The sequence below is a fragment of the Podospora anserina genome, chromosome 4 (genome assembly GCF_000226545.1).
Source record: "Podospora anserina S mat+ genomic DNA chromosome 4, supercontig 4".
NCBI lineage: Eukaryota > Fungi > Ascomycota > Sordariomycetes > Sordariales > Podosporaceae > Podospora > Podospora anserina.
The window spans coordinates 2025573-2042286 of NW_001914850.1; the positions used below are offsets into that span (position 1 = coordinate 2025573).

At 54.0% G+C, this 16714-nt stretch overlaps 8 protein-coding genes across 8 annotated transcripts; 3 read left to right on the forward strand and 5 right to left on the reverse strand.

Moving 5' to 3' along the window:
* Positions 1-589: 589 nt before the first annotated feature.
* PODANS_4_5360 (uncharacterized protein) lies at positions 590-1312 on the reverse strand (the record flags this gene model as incomplete). The annotated part of the gene is made up of 2 exons (XM_001906284.1): positions 590-1057; positions 1121-1312. 2 exons carry the CDS (start codon positions 1310-1312, stop codon positions 590-592), a joined length of 660 nt encoding a protein of 219 aa, XP_001906319.1.
* Positions 1313-3542: 2230 nt separating this feature from the next.
* Positions 3543-4821, reverse strand: PODANS_4_5350 (uncharacterized protein; the record flags this gene model as incomplete). Its single annotated transcript, XM_001906285.1, has 3 exons — positions 3543-4071; positions 4123-4451; positions 4510-4821. Coding segments are annotated over 3 exons (1170 nt in total), but the record flags the coding sequence as incomplete, so codon positions are not given.
* Positions 4822-6578: 1757 nt separating this feature from the next.
* On the forward strand, positions 6579-6800 carry PODANS_4_5340 (uncharacterized protein; the record flags this gene model as incomplete). Its single annotated transcript, XM_001906286.1, has 1 exon — positions 6579-6800. One exon carries the CDS (start codon positions 6579-6581, stop codon positions 6798-6800), a length of 222 nt encoding a protein of 73 aa, XP_001906321.1.
* Positions 6801-7010: 210 nt separating this feature from the next.
* Positions 7011-8066, reverse strand: PODANS_4_5330 (uncharacterized protein; the record flags this gene model as incomplete). The annotated part of the gene is made up of 1 exon (XM_001906287.1): positions 7011-8066. A coding segment is annotated over one exon (1056 nt), but the record flags the coding sequence as incomplete, so codon positions are not given.
* Positions 8067-8754: 688 nt separating this feature from the next.
* Positions 8755-9237, forward strand: PODANS_4_5325 (uncharacterized protein; the record flags this gene model as incomplete). The annotated part of the gene is made up of 1 exon (XM_001906288.1): positions 8755-9237. The coding sequence occupies one exon, from the start codon at positions 8755-8757 to the stop codon at positions 9235-9237; it is 483 nt and encodes a 160-aa protein (XP_001906323.1).
* A 441-nt stretch (positions 9238-9678) lies between these two features.
* Positions 9679-10350, reverse strand: PODANS_4_5320 (uncharacterized protein; the record flags this gene model as incomplete). Its single annotated transcript, XM_001906289.1, has 1 exon — positions 9679-10350. The coding sequence occupies one exon, from the start codon at positions 10348-10350 to the stop codon at positions 9679-9681; it is 672 nt and encodes a 223-aa protein (XP_001906324.1).
* Positions 10351-11252: 902 nt separating this feature from the next.
* PODANS_4_5310 (uncharacterized protein) lies at positions 11253-13083 on the reverse strand (the record flags this gene model as incomplete). The annotated part of the gene is made up of 3 exons (XM_001906290.1): positions 11253-11729; positions 11905-12641; positions 12699-13083. 3 exons carry the CDS (start codon positions 13081-13083, stop codon positions 11253-11255), a joined length of 1599 nt encoding a protein of 532 aa, XP_001906325.1.
* Positions 13084-14744: 1661 nt separating this feature from the next.
* PODANS_4_5300 (uncharacterized protein) lies at positions 14745-16340 on the forward strand (the record flags this gene model as incomplete). Its single annotated transcript, XM_001906291.1, has 3 exons — positions 14745-14916; positions 14976-15534; positions 15590-16340. 3 exons carry the CDS (start codon positions 14745-14747, stop codon positions 16338-16340), a joined length of 1482 nt encoding a protein of 493 aa, XP_001906326.1.
* Between the last annotated feature and the right edge of the window lie 374 nt (positions 16341-16714).

Sequence of the window (16714 nt, forward strand, 5' to 3'; positions counted from 1 at the left end):
CACCCACCTCAAAAGTAAACACAAGTGAAATCTTCGTGTTAGCTTGCCTCCCCTAGCTTTCATCATTATCGTGCCCATGATTCCCCTTTCCCCCAGATCCCCCCGCTTTTTGATGACCCATTAAAAGGCGAGAAAACAACGCGCCTTGCCCGAAGAAAAGAAAAAGAATTAACAATGTAAAGGCGGTCAGGGTTCGTGAAAAAGATGGTCTGGTAGAGATGAGTTGCCGGTTAGGCTGGCGGTGGAAGGCGGTTAGAGAAGGCAGAAGATGCCGACGACTCCGACCAAAAGGGCGGAGGCCACTTGCAATCTGCCGGCAGAGTTGACGCCCGGAGCTCTAGTGGGGACGACGGCTGGCTCTGTGGGAACAACGCCGGGGGTTTGGAGGGTATCGTTGCTCGTTGGCGGGAGAGGGCCACCAGCCGCAGAAGGCGTGGGAGCGGGCTTCTGCGTAACTTGGATCTGTCCATCCGAGAACTGAGAGACAGGTGGGATGTTGACAGATGCGGCCGAAGAGGGAGGAACCGTCAGTGCCGCGCAGGGCGTGGTATGGCCCTGAATCTGGCCTGTTTGATGGGATTAGTGTTTGTCAACAGAGCAAAGAGTGGCGGAGCAACTTACCATCGCCGATTTGGCAAATCGGGATTGGCACAGTGGTCGTGACAACCTGAGGCTGCCCATCCGCCAAGGGGATCACCACGGTGGTGGTGGCCATCTCGGTGCCGACTGTGCGCTGGCCATTGTCGACAGCGCCGGCACCACCGCAGGGCAAAACCAGAATCTCAACTGGAGAGCATTGCTCGGCCCAGTAACGATCGTACAGGTTGTAAAAGTTGCCAGAGCGGCACTGGTACCAAACAGCGGAGTCACCCAAAGCCAAGGAGCCGTTGGGACAGTGGGAGAAACCAGCCGTGTAGATGGCACCTGCCTGGGGGGGGTCGTCAAACTGAAACTGATAGTTGCTGGCGATGTAGCCAGTGCGACCGGCGGAATCGGTAATGACTCCATCGTTGAGTTCGGCAAGCAGGACACCGTTGCCAGTGCAAGCGGTGCGCTTCTATTACAACGCAACAAGTAGGTTAGTTCTGTCACCCATTCATATGCCGACCCGACAACTAACCTTGTGCTCGATAAAGTCGCGCTTCTGGACACTACCCGCATCCACGACGGCGATCTCGAATTTACCATCGATGGTGGGCTCACAGCCAGCGGCACCAGTGGCGGTCGGCGCAATCTTCTCGGTAACGCCTTGGGCCGCCACCACGGCCGGACCCAAGATGGCTGCGAGCAGGGTGATCACGTGGAACTTCATCCTTGCGATGATTCGAGTTGGGACCAGGCGAATAGAATGATCAGAAAGATGCGTCGCCTCGTTGTAGAGATTTCCTGAATTTTGAAGTGGTGGTTTGACACTCGGCCCTTGCGGTGGTGGTGGTGGTGGAAACGAAGGTTGGCGGTTTGGGTGTGTGTGAGGGAGGGGAAAAAGTTTGTGGGATCGAGGGAGAGGCGGAACCCAGAAAGAAATACCTCCCAAGTGGAATGGACCTCTCGATATATTGTGCTAGGTATGCTCGGCGTCATCCCATGCCCCCGTACACCCCTCCGTACACCCCCGTACGTACCGTACCTCCCGGGGGGCCTCAGGTGAGGTACATTACCAGAGCTCTGTGTTGCCCTGGGATCAAAGCTGCGATGCGGGTCCTTCTGGTACCCGCATACACACAATCTGCAGCGCACATGGATGGCCGTCATGTTCCCGCCACTGGATCCCTACCGGGGTTCAGTCTGTGTCTCTACTGTGTGGCATCTGAAGAGCGGCTTGGGAACAGGTTGAGATACGAGGTTGGGACGCGTTCCGCTCATCGCTTGTCAAAGATGGCAGGGCGGGCAGGGCGGTGATGTCAGAGACATATCTGAACGGTCTCCCTAGCCGGCATTCTTAGGTCCGGGTGTCTTGGGCCACCTCCAAGCAGTGTCAGGCCCCCTTATCAGCGTGATTCGTGTGTGTTCTTGTTTTCGTTCATCATTGACCAGGAGATCAATCATCTTTTTTCTTCCGGCAAACATCCATTGATGGTGGAGACATGGAAGCCGGGTCCCTGCCGTGGAACCTTTTGTGCTGACTGGGAGTCAGGCACCTGCAGCTGCTCCGGGAAGCTGCCCAATCTCCGGATCGGACGCCCGCCCCGTTTCAGGGAGAGCCAGGCGAACTGCCCGCCCATTGATGGTTCATACCCTTTAAGGCCGGAGATATCTCCATCCATCCATCCCAGCTTGTCACTCTACACAAAGGTATCCAACGTTGCGTCTGAGAGAGGAGCGTCACATGCCCCCCGCCGGGTGTCCTCCGAACAGCCATCGCGTGAGCCTCCTCGTGGAATGTTTCCGTGGGCCGAGTGGCCGACTCTGGTTTAGAATGTCTCTGTCATTCTCTGACAGCAGGCGAGCAGCAGTTTGGCTGTGCAGTGGACCACCCCGCGGCAGTTGCGTCGATCATACCCCCACCATTCTCCACTTCTTAACGGCACTTGGAAAAATAAGCATTTCGGCAGTGGTGCAGTGGATTTGAGTGGTGGGGAATGGAAGCCTCTCAGTCTCGTTTTAGTCCGTCGCACATGACTTTGGCGCAGCTGCATATAGATTGCCCCGGGGATTAGCAGGGACATCTGTCTCCAAAGCATACGCATACGTCAAAACGCCATGCGGCCCGAGATAATTAGTTCGCCTGTCACGCCAGCAACCTTCTCGATCTTCTTCAGGCTCAGTCCTCAGATCTCGGAGCACATGGCCCAAGTCCATGAATGGAAACTGGTACCGCCGTTATGCCAAACTCGCAAGTAACGGTTACTCGGCAGCAGGAACCAGCTACGACGTTTCACCAAATCTTGCTGATCTCGGCTTTTTGAAAGGGTGGCTGCCGACGCCTGTTGGACATCCCTCGCACCGCAGCTTTCAAAACACAGCTCAATCTTGGGACCTTACACCATGGGGCACAGGGGTCCTCTTCTCAAGAAAAGCAAGAACAGCACGTCCATTTCCCCTGCTTTTGTCCTCTCACTACAGTGTTGACAGAGTGAGGAAGCAGTTCGAAGCCGAACTTTGACAGAGGCATTATCAAACCCATCGACCATGCCATATGATATAGGTGCGCAACACACTCTCAGCAACAGCCGCACCTTCGACATGATACTCTGCAATCGACCCCTGTTCCTGACTTCCATTTCTCACGGCCGAACCGGGCCTCGGCTGCCTGCTACTCTCCCAAAAGACGACAACCGGCTTCCAGCAACTGTCTCACGCCGGGAACACAGGTGTTTTGGTTCAATTTTGGTTCGCTTCCTATTCTTCCATTTCAGCCTGGACAGACATGGGATGCTTCGTGGAAATTTTGGAGGTGTCATTCAAATGTGATCTCTACCATGGACGCCCATAATTACAATAACGACCACCCCAAACGACGTATCACCCAACGTGTACCCAATATATATACCACATTACCCTCGCGTCTATTCATTCAACCATGGCAGTCCTCTTCACCATGTCTACTGCTGCGGTGGGTAATACGAATGTCCAGGAGCCTCCGCGGCCTGAGGGAACGAATGTCCAGGAGCCTCCGCGGCCTGAGGGTACGGATGTGGCTGCTGCTGCTGCTGCTGTTGCTGAGGATAGGCATAAGGCTGGGGGGTGCCCGTCGGCTGGGGCGTTTGATATTGCTGTTGATACGGGCTTGGGGTACCTACAGGGCTCGGTTGGAAGGGAGCCTGCGGTTGTTGATATTGCTGAGATGGCTGGGCAGTATATTGCTGTTGCTGCTGTGGTTGTTGCTGTGGTTGTTGTTGTTGTTGTTGTTGTTGCTGTTGCTGGGGGGGATACTGCTGGGGAAACTGGGTCTGGGGCTGGTACTGCTGCTGGGAGTTGTAGACTGGTCCAGGAGCAGGGGCGGCCTGTTGCTGTGTGGCAAGCATCGGGGCTCCTTGGGCATTCAGCTCGGCGTCAGCAGGCTTCTTGTTCGCCTGGTGCCAAAGCCGGAATGTATGGCCATGGTACACAAGCGTGGCGATAAAGAGGAGCCTTCTTGGGCGTTAATTGAGTATCATCAAGGAACTGGAGAGGGTTACTCACCACATGAGCGCGCTCAGACCTGCGGCGCCGCTTGTCAAGCCGAGCCCCGTCTGGGTCAAGACGGCAGCGCGTTTCTCGAGGGCTCGCTTCACCGGATATACATCGCAAGTCTTGCTGGAGACAGCGGAACCGTCATCGCGGCAATTTGCAGTACTGACAGGCACGACGAATCGTGCCCGTCTGGCAGCAATGGAACCCAAGGCGGCGAGCCACAAAACCGCCATCAAGAAATCAAGCGACAGCACAGCCCAAATATTATACGCTTCACGCGCCCCTGACACCTTCTCGGTGATGAGAACGTAACCGATAACAATCCACGTAAAGACAACCTAGGTAGCACAGGTCAGCGCATGTCGGCCAAGGCAAGCGGCTGGGTCGAGCACTCACGCAAGCGATCCCAAAGGCGAGCTCCTCAATCATCACGTCATGGATGACAGCGCCAGCCATGCCCAAGATTATGAGAGAAAAGAAAACCTGGGCGCCCCTGGTCACCACGATCCACACAGGCGTGTGCTGGACATAATGCTCCTGGCTTCCGGAGGGTGCAGCAACTGGCGCCGAAGCGTACTGAACTGGGGGCTTGACTTCGGACATGTTGAAGACGGGCGGGTGTCTTGAGCGATACCCAATGTGGTGTCGTTTGGACGTGGTCCAGTTGGAGATGAAGGACCCAACAGGTGTGAAATCAAGAAAGGTCAATCAACAGACAAGAAGGAAGGGGGCCAGAAGGCTCTCGGTGGGGGGCCGTGGCTTTAAGGCAGAGGGTTACCCTGAACATCTGATAGCAGAGCCGCCCCAGTGCCAACTGGAGCCAGACGAGTTCCCTTCGCGCTCCGCATTGTGCCCAAGCGCGTTCGGAAGCGTTTGCAAGGCAGACTCGAAATCAGACCAGGGTCTTTCACCGTGGGAAAGCTCCAGGCCCATGGTCGTGAGGCCCAATGGGGTAAGTTTCTGGCCGCTTTTCGTTCAGCCGCACTTTCTTCGGCGTGACACCTCCGATGGACACTTTGGTTCAGCTCCCTGCCCGGCTTGGTTGCCCACGACCAAGGGCAAGATGGGGGGAGTCCAGACCCTGCTATTGAAGACCATCCCGGGTTTTCAGGTTCAAGAAAAAAAACACAACAGTAACAAAACGACATTTCCATTTACTCGATGCTTTCCAGACCAGTCTCAGCGTCCCAAAAAGCTTTGGGCATCACTCTTGTGAGCGAGCTGGCGAGCGAGGGAAGCAATATTGGTCTTGGCGACAGGGGTCGCTGCAGACACCACATTAACCGCTATGCCGCATACGAGACCGCTCCTCGTGCCACGCTTGGCTATCTAATTGGTGGCAACCACTCACGAAGCTGTCGATAGGTTGGGTTGTTCTGCGGGAGTGGCTTTGAGATCCAGAAGTTGGACCCGAAGAAATCATCACCTGTATGGAAGATGGAATATCCATCTGCGTTTAGAGCACCCGTCTAGAAAGCAATTCACCACTAAAACTACAACCGAGCTTTTCCCCAGCCGCTAGCATCCCAAAAAAGCAAATTCGTCTTTCAATTGGAAGTCCGCCAAGCTTAGAGCCTCGTCTGGTCAGCCGCTCGGAGACATCCGATCTCAGGATGCGGGGAAGTCTTTTCTTTCTTTCCCGCGCTGTGGCCGCTGCGGTCCCGAAATATCCCATCTTGTACCACCGAACAAAAAGATCAAATTGGGTCGTCTCTGCGAATGGGGAATTTTTATGCAGCCTGTTGCTAGTCCACCAGGACCACCATTTCGCTTCAGGCTTCTTATCGTAGATTTCCACCCACGTTTGTGAGGTTTGTGAGGTGTGGTAGCGAGAAGTTTGAAGGGGATAAAGATCGGAGCTGCAGCTCCTATTGGCTTCATATCGAGCTCCTGAGGCTTTCTTGGTGGGGGGGGGGCCGGGAGGGCGGTTGCAGCGGATAGCTTAACGCCTTTTGTAACGGCTTCGGCAAGAGGTAGGAAATATGGGGTGGTGGTTAGGTATCATGTAGGCTTTGGGGTTTGGCGTCGGCTGTGAGTCTTCGGGGATAGTAACGCCGTTTTGCTCGTGATGATGGCAAGTGAGGGGCTCTGTTGATGATGACTCCACTGGGGCCACCAGTGAGGGGAGGCTTTCCTCCCTTTTTCTTCATGAATGACATCGTGGGGGTATTACCTGCTACTTGATAGGTGCATTCTCTTGTTGTGGGATAAACAGTACTCAAGAGCATCTTTGAGAGGTCAACTGGATACAAACCGTAGGCTTTAACCAGCAAACGCCCCACAAAGGGGCTGGTTCTTCAGAACGCCTCTCAGGAACCGGATAAATATTTTTTCGTGGTTGAAGGTTAAGAACTTATGATAACCTCAGCAAGCCTTGGCCTATTTCCAGCCTTAATTCCAAACTCAACACCTTGAGCGTTCACACCCACCGAACGCGGAGAAGTCTCAGCAAAAGGAGCCTCAACATGACTCGGATGATCTGGAGAGATAAAAGTCCGAATACTTCTGAAGTTGATCGGTGCTCTGTTGGTTTAATGGTCAACTATCTGTGTGGGCTACTGGTAGCAGGGAGGAGAGACGTGTTGTTTTGTGAAGATATATACCACCCGGCCTTCCCTGTGTGGAAGGACGACGTCCTTTCGGGAAGCTCGACCAGAATGCTTGTTTCAAATGAAATATCAAAATAATGATACTCCGTTTGCGCTTCCATGCATTACGATTCTGGAAGATGGTTGGAACGCCCAGACAAATAAAACATCACACCATGTCTGGTACTCAATTCCCAGCAAGACAAATCAAACAGTATCGTCTCCTAGGAAGGTAGCATACATATATATAATTCGACGAAAGCTAAGGTCATCCTCCGTAACAACCACTGCAAGACAGTCAAAACCACATCACTTTGACTGAGCCCATCCACTCTTCTTCTGCAACCACTGCTCCATCGTCATCAGACCCGGGTAATCTCTTCTCCTCGCCTCAATATCAGCTGCATACCCATCGCTCGCAAACCACGCAATCATGGTTCCCATCTCCTTCACCGCATACGTCAACGCACTGCCCAAAAACCAGTACGTGATCGGCGCAGGCTGTCCAGTAGCCTTGGTGAACGCCCTACCCAGCTGCTCAACAGTCAACTCATCACCCGCCAGCCCAACCGCCTTCCTGTTCCACTTCTCAGGATCCTCGAATGCCATGGCAGCAAAGACACCAATGTCTGCCGTGGCAATCCACTGCAACGGCTTCCCATTGTCACCCAGCCAGTTCCTCAACGCAGCCATGAAAACCTTGGTAGGGAAGCCAGGGGCAAGGTTGTCCATGAATGCCACTGGCCGCAAAATAGTCCACCCCATAGCAGCACCCGGCTTGCCCTCCTGGGCATCACGCAGGTGCGTCTCAATCTTCTGCTTGGACTGGAAATGGGGAATGGGGGTAGGGTTGTCCCACGACTTTTCATCACCGCCCCTTTCAACACTGGAGTAGACAAAGTGCTCGACTCCTGCCTCGAGGGCGCTGTCGATGAGAGCGGTGCCCTGCTTGACTTCACTTTCGACGGTGACACCGGGACCCATGGAGACCTGCACCGAGTAAACACCCCAGATGGGCTTGTTGTCGTTTGCCCTGAGGGCCTCTTCGAAGAGGGCAGGGACATCGTCAAGATCGCCTTTGACAAGCTTGATGTTGGGGCCGCGGGAGACCAGCCGCTTGGCAGAGGCGGAATCTGGATGGCGGGTGACGGCGAGGATGGTGAAAGGGGAGGAACCGGAGGCATTACGGTCGACGAGGGCGTCAATGACGGCTCCGCCTTGCTTGCCGGTTGCGCCGGTGATGAGGAGAGCTTTGGACATGTTGGCGGGTGGATGTTCAGACGACCAGGGGGAGAAAGGCTTTAGAGTGCAGTTGCAGACTGGCGGTAGGATATTTGAGGAGTGGTTATGCAGCGGTTGGGATGGCTATCTGAACCCCGCAGTCGAATGTTTTGGGTCGAAAGGGTTGAATGACGCGTGCAGACGTCACCGGCTGGATTTGAACGGGACTCGCTGCTGTCCCTATGTTGGAAGAGACGAGACGGGCAGATGCAAATACTTAACAAGATCCAGGGGCGAGAGACAATTAAAGTTGGGTCGAGTGCCTTGAAATACAAGCCATCGCAGCTTGCTTGCTCGCTAGGTGTGCATCGTCTTAGTTCTTGGTGCCGAGCCGGCTGGTGCTTTGTCACCCATCGCGGGAGTCGAAGCAGCCACGAAAGCAACTCTTTGCCTGCCGTTGCTCGCATTTGTCATCCCTTAGGCAGTCTACGCCGTCATCACCCATAGCCGCGAGAGGTCCGGACTGACTCGATCCAATTTTGGAACAACGGGTGCAGCTAGTGACGAAATGAACTCAGGATGGCATCGTTCTCGCGAACATGTCTCGTCGCGGTGGCAACGGGAACGCGTGTTTCAGGACTGGAAAGAAGTATCGCGCGCAGAAGCAAGAATAGTTAATAGAATAGCATTGTGATGGGGAAGGGAATGAAAGACTGATAATAGACGATATCCCCAACATCTGATTATCATCACAGTGCCATCTTCGACATCACCGCCATCCATACCACATACACACCATCAACAATAACGTGAATCGAAACAGTCAACCAAAATGTCTTCCTCCCGCCTCCACACCATTCACGCCCTCCTCGACGGCTACTCTTCCCTCTCCGTCGACAAGATGACCGAGCGTCTCTCCAACGACTTCACCCACCACGTCCTCCCCGCCAGCCTTGACATGCCCCTCCGAAACAGAGACGAGTTCGCCCACCACGCCGGCGAGATCTTTTCCATCTTTCACACTTTCCACATGGTCCCTCTCACCATGTTTGAGGACGACAGGCAAAACATGGTCGTCATCAACGCCAGAATGGAGGGCATCCTCAAGAACGGCGCCGAGTGGGTCAACGAGTGCGTCCTGATGGTGCGTCTGTCGAGGGACGGCCAGCAGGTCGTGGCCATCGAGGAGTTTGTCGACAGCTTCAAGGCCGTGGAGATGAAGAAGAGACATGCGCCCACGATGGATGTCCGCAGCACCGATATGGCTGGCAGCGCCAAGGAGGCCTTGTTTAGAAGTGTGGCTTTGTCTACTTGAGTTTCTTCCTGCAGCACATCTTCTTCCTTCAATTCAATCGTGGGGGACTTTGTTTGCCGGAGTTTGATGAGCTTATGATAGACATGATTTTCGCTTTGTACTTGCTTCTTTCCGCAGCATTTATCTTCTCCTTTTTCATTATTTCTTGAATTATACGTTGGTGGCATTTCTTCAGTGGGAACAAGAGCGGGTTTGATCGAAACATTAACCACAGAACTCTGGCTCTTTGATAATTTCGTCTTTGTGGTTTGTTACAACTTTTAAGCCCCAGTTTCTTGCGGGCTCATGGTTTCATCGTAGCATTTTTAATAGATTGGTGTCAGCAATTGATATAAACCCTTTGAATTTGTTCCACTTGACGACACAAACAATACCACTCCACCCCCAGACCCCTCTTTACCTTTGAATCTCTTGACCAATAATACCCTTTACACATCCAATCTACACAATGACCCCCTTCACCGGCACCTCCTTCGCCCCCAAACTCTGCCACAGCCCCAAACTCCCCGCCACAAGCGGCATCAACGCCCTCACCAAGTTCAACTTGATCCACCTCCTAGCATAATACTCTGCCAAACTCACATCCACTCCCCCCTTCCCCTTACTCCCCGCCCCCTCGACAACCCCATCAGTCCTCTTGTTCCCCCCATCCACCACCTCTACCGCACTCAGACCCTCCAACTTCGCATTCAGCGGCTGCATGTTCAAGGCGCTATGAACAACAGTAACCAAGTGACACAGCGCGCAAACCCCCCAAATCTTCCAATTCCCCCTCTCCACCTGCCCATGCGCAGGCACGAGCGCGGTATGCCACCCGTTCTCCGCCGCCATGGCCGAGGCATATCTCCAGGCCGAGAAGGCAGTGTAACCATACCCGAGGATGCCAAGGGTGGAGATGGGCCGGAAGAACACATTGCCTACCTGCCAGAAGACAGGCCACTGGCGACCCAAGAGGCGGGCGGCGCGGGGGTGTTCGGGGGAGGATGGGCGGGGGAAGTCAATCAGGAGGGCGGGCACGCCCATGAAGGACTGCGTGATTGCGTTGCCGAGGAGGATGAAGGAGAAGGCGATTGTTGTGCCGGCTATGGCGTCCGGGGTGGGGAGGCTGACCATTTTTGCGGTGTGTGTGTGTGTGTGTGTGTGTGTGTCTGTGTGTGTATGCGTTTGTGTGGATGAGGCGATGAGAAAGAAAGAGGAGGGGAAAACGAGGGCGTCGTGAAGTTGACAACTGAGATTTTGAGGGCAAAAAGGGGTAAATACTACACTAGGCTGAAGACGCAAAAACGAACCGACGACATCATTGACGTCAATCCCGGGAGGAGCCTGACACGTTGTTTACGCTGTCGGTCTCGGCTGTTTACCACGCAATGTCTTGGGAGTCAGTCACGGCTTCAATGTTTGTGGAAGTGTCTTGGCAGTGTTTCGGTGAAAAGTGATGTGCAATGGCGCTCATTATTACTGGTCTGGACCTCCGATGGGGAAGACATGTCTACTCTCGCCAAATCAAAAGTCATGAAGACGGGAGCAGCTCCCCTCTCCAAGCTGCCTACCTACCTTGCCTGCCGTGCTCCAGAGTCGGGAAAACTTAGCTCGATCCGGCGCCTGCCATGCTTCTGTCCAACATAACCTAGCGTCCGGCCCGAGTCGTACAGGATGGAAACAGCTTTGCCAGTAGGCCCAACCTTAACTCCAGGCCGGCCTTCATTGCCTTTCGCATCGCCAGTCTATCATCCCACGATACCTTTCTGTCACGTTGGCCTCCGGGCCATTCTCCTCTGTTCAGACTATTATATCGTCTTTCAATTGATAACCTAGAATATCGTCCGTCAAAACACTCGATCCCAGAATCCAAGTTACAAATGTCCAAAGAATCCTCCCAATCCTCCCTTCCAACAGCACCCAGCTGGGCAAGCAAGTATCCAGCTCGCCAGTTCGAACAAAACCTATGCCTACAAAGAGAAATTCTAATAACGCCTCATGATCCGACATTAACTGTCTATATCCAACGTGGCATGCTATACCTGCGGCCCGTAAGAGTTTACCCTTCTGATCTGTATTGAGGCTTCGTCCTTCTTCTCTGCAAGGACATCAAACAGACCATTGTCTGGCACAATTGCAGTCTGCTGTGCTAGCCTCGCTTCCTGGAAGAACTTGGCTCTGTCGGCACGATCTCGCGCATCTGACTCGGCCCAAAGACGGAGTGCTTCCTCTTTTCTCTTCTCGCTTCTGGGCTCAAATGACATCTGGAAAGGATCTGGCTTGATGATGAGCAGCGAGTTGGACTTGTCAAGCGGTACGGGATGGTTCATCCCAGTCGCTGGGTCATGCTTGGGCTTGAGGTTGAAGGTCCATGCCAAGGCACCGCAAGCAACGATCAACTCGTCTTGGGTGAGTGACATGCCGAGACATTGGCGCTGGCCCCATCCGAACGATGTCATGCCCTTGATGGTTGGGAACTGTGTCAGGGGCGCTTGGAAGGTTGGCCAGCCAGGCTCCAACCAGCGTTCGGGCCGGAAGTTGTCAGGGTCAGGATACTTCTTGGGGTTGCGGAGGAATGCCCTGAAGAGTCATTAGCTTGTGCCCACAGTTTTCAAGCGCCGAGTCAATGGCTTACCAGTCCAGGGGCAAGAGGCGGGTGCCCTTGGGAATGAAGTAGCCGTTATAAACATCGTCCGCCTCCGTCTCGTGGGCGACACCTGTCGGGACATTGGGCTTCCACCGCATGGTCTCCTTGATGCAAGCTCTCAAGATGGGTAGGTTAGGCGCATCCTCCAACGTAGGCATGCGCCCCTCGCACTTTTCGTCAATCTCTTTCTGCACGGCGGCTTGCCATTCCGGATAGTGAACCATGGTAACCAGCCAGTACGAAAGCGGTCCGGCGACGGTGAAGATGCCGACCAGCGCGAGCATTCCAATGACGCAAGAGGCTTCATAATCACCAGAGATGTTGGTTTTCAACGAGGTCTTCTCAATGTATTGTCGTGTCCAGCAATTGCGGACCCGACCACCCTGTGCCATCTTGTCACGGGTTGTGAGGTATCGCTCCTGCCACCATGCCGACTGCTCATCATGACGCTTGCGCTCCGCCTTCTTCCATGGGTTCATGAACATGGGCAGATGCCACAGCGGGGTGAGGACATTGGTGATAGGGCCAGCGGGGGACATCTGTCGGAGTAAACCCCAAGCACTCTTGGTGCAGTAAGTGCTCAGAGAGGGATCATCCCAGGTGAGCTGGCACATGACTTTGGCAGCCATATCCTCGAGCGAAGCTTGGAAATTGTCTGGGTTCTGGATCAAGTTGGCCATCCAGCGCTTCGCCTCGTGATACATCACACCGTTGTACTTGACGTTGGTGGCCTCGGTGATGTAGGCATGGGTGAGCTTTCTTTGGCGAGCCCAGTATTCTGCACGACCGTGTTAATCAGAGCAGGCTCGACGTGATAGAGCGAGGCAATGCTTACTGTTCCTGCCCATCAAGGGAAGGTATTCCATGGAGCCCTCGGAGCTCTTCGAGTCAAACAGCGACTGAATGTTTGGCCGATCCGAATTGTACTTGGCCCGCTTGACCAGCAAGTCCTCGGCAACCGTTTCGTCGGTAATGACCAGGACGTTGACGCCGAGCATCTGAGTTCGGTAGAAGCCGCCAGCTCCGTGCTTGTCCGCCCACTCTTTGAACTTGAGCCACATGAAGTTTATAGGCAAGTCATGGATTCTGCCAATATAAGGAAGCTGTGTTGGGCCGGGCGGTCCGTTGGGATCGTTAATCTTTTGAAATTCTTTGATAAGATGTACCACTGTTGCCACCAAAAGGACAAGGGCCAGGAGGCCCGCGGTAACGAGCTGCATGGTACGGTACGTCACGAGTAGCAGTGTTGAGTCGCGAAGTTGGTATGTTGTGTAAACGAATGACGAAAAAACGGTAAGCGGTGCAAACTAAGGCTTTGAAGAACGAGATGGAACGACTTGTGGGAGAGCCGATGGGAAGACCAGAGCCCTCTATGTAAGCTGGCGAAAGGACTTTGATTGTTTTGAAGTGTGCACAGCCATACAATAGACAGAAGCTCACCTCTGAGATGGCACTGACCACGAGCAGCAGTCTGTCGCTTGTGCCCTGACTAGCGTGTCGAGATGCGCATACACTTGCGCACAATCAACGTATCCGTGGGTAGCACTACCTAGTGGTCGGAACTATGGTGTGGCGGTTGCTGCTTTTGCCGGTGTCCTTGCGGAAGAACCACGGGGAACTGAAACCCGCGCATCTCGATACTTTCTCGGGAGAAGTTTGACTACTGTTGATCAAGGCGGCTAAGAGCGGAGGTCTCTCCAGGCGTTGTTCTGCTGTGTGTAGCAGTTCTATCGTCTAAGGGCTCTCTTGATGCGTGGAACAGCTCTCCAATTCACTCGGTGGGCTACCTATCACACAAGCATGTTGTTGCCTAGGTACCGCTGTCATAGGCCGTCTGCTGTGATGTTTGGTATCCACCGAGTGCCCTGTGTCCGGAGACGATGTCTGTTTTCCAGTGTGTCTATTTTTGCCGCTGCAAGCAGGGACTTTTCTCGCCACAGAACATAAACAAAGTGATGCTATTGCACGCAGCATGGTGGTGCGTGACACCACCGAGGACATGATGATGGGAGCATCAGGGCACGTCTCCTAGCTCTCCTGCATACAGGAGAACCCTGATCGCCCTTGGGGCGTTTTCTGACGTTCCTCGCTGACAGGTCATGCACTTTGATGTATGCTGCATGTTGCCAAACAGGACTGAAATGGCAATCGGTCGCTTGGCAACACCTTCTTGGTTGGCCTCGCAATGTGCGAGTCGACTCTTGGGACTTTGACACCTCCAGGTTGCGCGAAATAGCAGTGATGAGGGCCGAGGCAGCTAGAGAGGGTTGGGCTGGTCCGCCGAATGTTGGGAAACCTAGCCGCGCGCTGGCGCAGTGAATTTGGAATTCCAGCAATGAGCCTCGAACTGGTGCATGTGCTATCACACCCGATTCCATTTGGTAGGTGTAATCGTCCGATACCCGCCACCACCCTTCCGCCACCGATCTAACTCTTGCCATCTAATCATAACCCAGACTGGACGGTCGATTAGCTTTGACCGTGCTCATTAATCCCATGCCCAAGTTGCGCCGGCCATAGCAACCGCGTGAGGCAGTTCCATCCGAACTGTACGGCCCTGAAAAGGACAAGTCGATCCGTTACTCATCGAGAGTTTTCTAGGCCCACCTAGGAGCTCAGCCAGCCGTTTATCCATACACCAAGTTTCAAAGATCAGAATTTGCCGGTCATGTTGGCTCTTTTCGTTGGGGGCGCTCCTGACAATTAGTCTGCTCGGTCGCTAAAAGCGTGTAATCAGACGACGAGAAATCACAACTGTGACAACAGATGTAAATACTGCCATCATGCCCGTCACTGGGAGAAAGCCGTCTTGGTCTGCAGTCAATCGAACTGTTGGCTTGCTGAGAATTGCAACACTGGTTTCAGCTGCTAAGCTTCCATCATGCCTTTCATCGACGACGGCGAGTCCAGGCCCGTGGGCTCGTATCCGAACAGCGGCATCGATGTTCTGATCGTCGGCACCGGCCTTGCGGGCCTCACGGCGGCTATCGAGTGTGTGAGAAAGGGACACAATGTCCGGGTTCTGGAGAGAAATGACGACATCAACACTGCCGGTACGCTCCCTTGTATTCCCTCCCAACACTGGACCATTCTGCTGACATTTGTATTCCAGGCGACATGTACTTTATGGGCCTGTCAGCGACCAAGTTCTTCAGGCACTGGCCTGAGATGGCCAAGGAGTTTGACGAGATCTCTCTGCATAACTGCTGGATCGAGACTTTCAAGCACGATGGCGACCAGATGATCACACCTCTCAAAGTGTCCGACCGTCTTCGGGATGCAGGTCTGGATCCTGACACACCTCCTGGGACGTTTCAAATGCGCCCCCTTGTGTACAAGATGTATGTCCGCCAGGTCGAGAAGCTAGGCGTCAAAATTCAGTTTGGAAAGCGAGTGGTAGAGTACTGGGAGGACGAGTCTCGAGGCAAGGCTGGCGTGGTTACCGACAAGGGCGAGAGATATGAAGCCGATGTCGTGATTGCTGCAGATGGTGTTGGGTCGAAGAGCCAGAAGCTCGTGGGAGGCCAAGTGCGAGCCATGAAATCAGGCAGGGCCATGTGGCGAGCTGCATTCCCGATACACCATGTCGATAAGAATCCTGAGGTGAAGGAGTTCTTCAAAATGATCAAGGGAGAATCTGGGGAGGAGCCGATTGTGCGAACCTGGCTTGGGTAAGTGTCACTCGATGTTCTGTGCCACAGGCAAAAAATGCTCACCTGTACCAAGCCCAGGAACATATGCCATGACCCTCACGCGTCCGGACACCATGATTTGGGTCATGAACCACGATGTTACTGGCTCCGAGAAGGAATCGTGGAACCACACCATCGACGCCCAGGAGGTACTGGACAACATGGACAAGGGCGTCGGGCCAAAGCCATGGGCACCAATGTTCAAGGAGCTGATTAAACTGACACCTCCCAACACCATCGTTAATTTCGAGCTGTTTTGGAGAAATCCGCAACCCAAGTGGGCATCTCCCGGGGCTCGTGTCATCAACATTGGTGATGCAGCCCATTCCTTTCTCCCCGCGTCTGGAAACGGCGCTACTCAGGCCATTGAAGATGCTATCTCGCTGGCCTCCTGCCTTCAGATCGGCGGCAAAGAAAACATCCCGCAGTCTGTCAGAGCTCACGTCCGCATGCGCTTCATCCGGAATGCATGTGCGCAAAAGTTGGGTTTCAGCAACGCCGAGCTGCTGCAGGATACCGACTGGACCAAGGTCAAGCTGGACCCGCGCGTGGCCCAACCCAAGCTCCCCAGCTGGGTCTGGGGACACGATCCCGAGAAGTATGCCTACGAGGTGTACGATCGCGTGGTCGAGAGCATGAGGCGTGGTGTTCCGTTCGACGAGGATGACAGCATCCCACCAAACTACCCGGCCGGGTACAAGTACGAGCCGTGGAGCATCGAAGACATCATGGAGGACATGAAGAACGGCAAGTCGATCGAGCTTGGGTCGGGCAACTGGGACTAGGAGATGGATAGATATTCGTGTTCTTTTCCGGAGTGCGTCGCATGTTTGCTTGGTTTGAAGATTGGGCACCTATTTTTCCTGTGTTTAGATTCTGTACAATGCCATGAGCGAATGCCGTGATAATGCTACTCGAGTATCTAACCTGCGCATTGATACCATTGACACGGCCATTCCAGGTGTGATCACCAATCGGTAGAGAAAAAAAAGACAAAGGTATGATGTGCTTGGACAGCAGAATGGAATGGAGTTGAAATTTAGCAGCGCAAGAGCGCACCTTCCTCCTCAACGCTCCAGCCTAAACTGCGGCACCAGATAGGGCCTCTCCACGCCTTCCCACAGTCCAAACTGGCAAGTGCCACTGGCCGAGCACATTC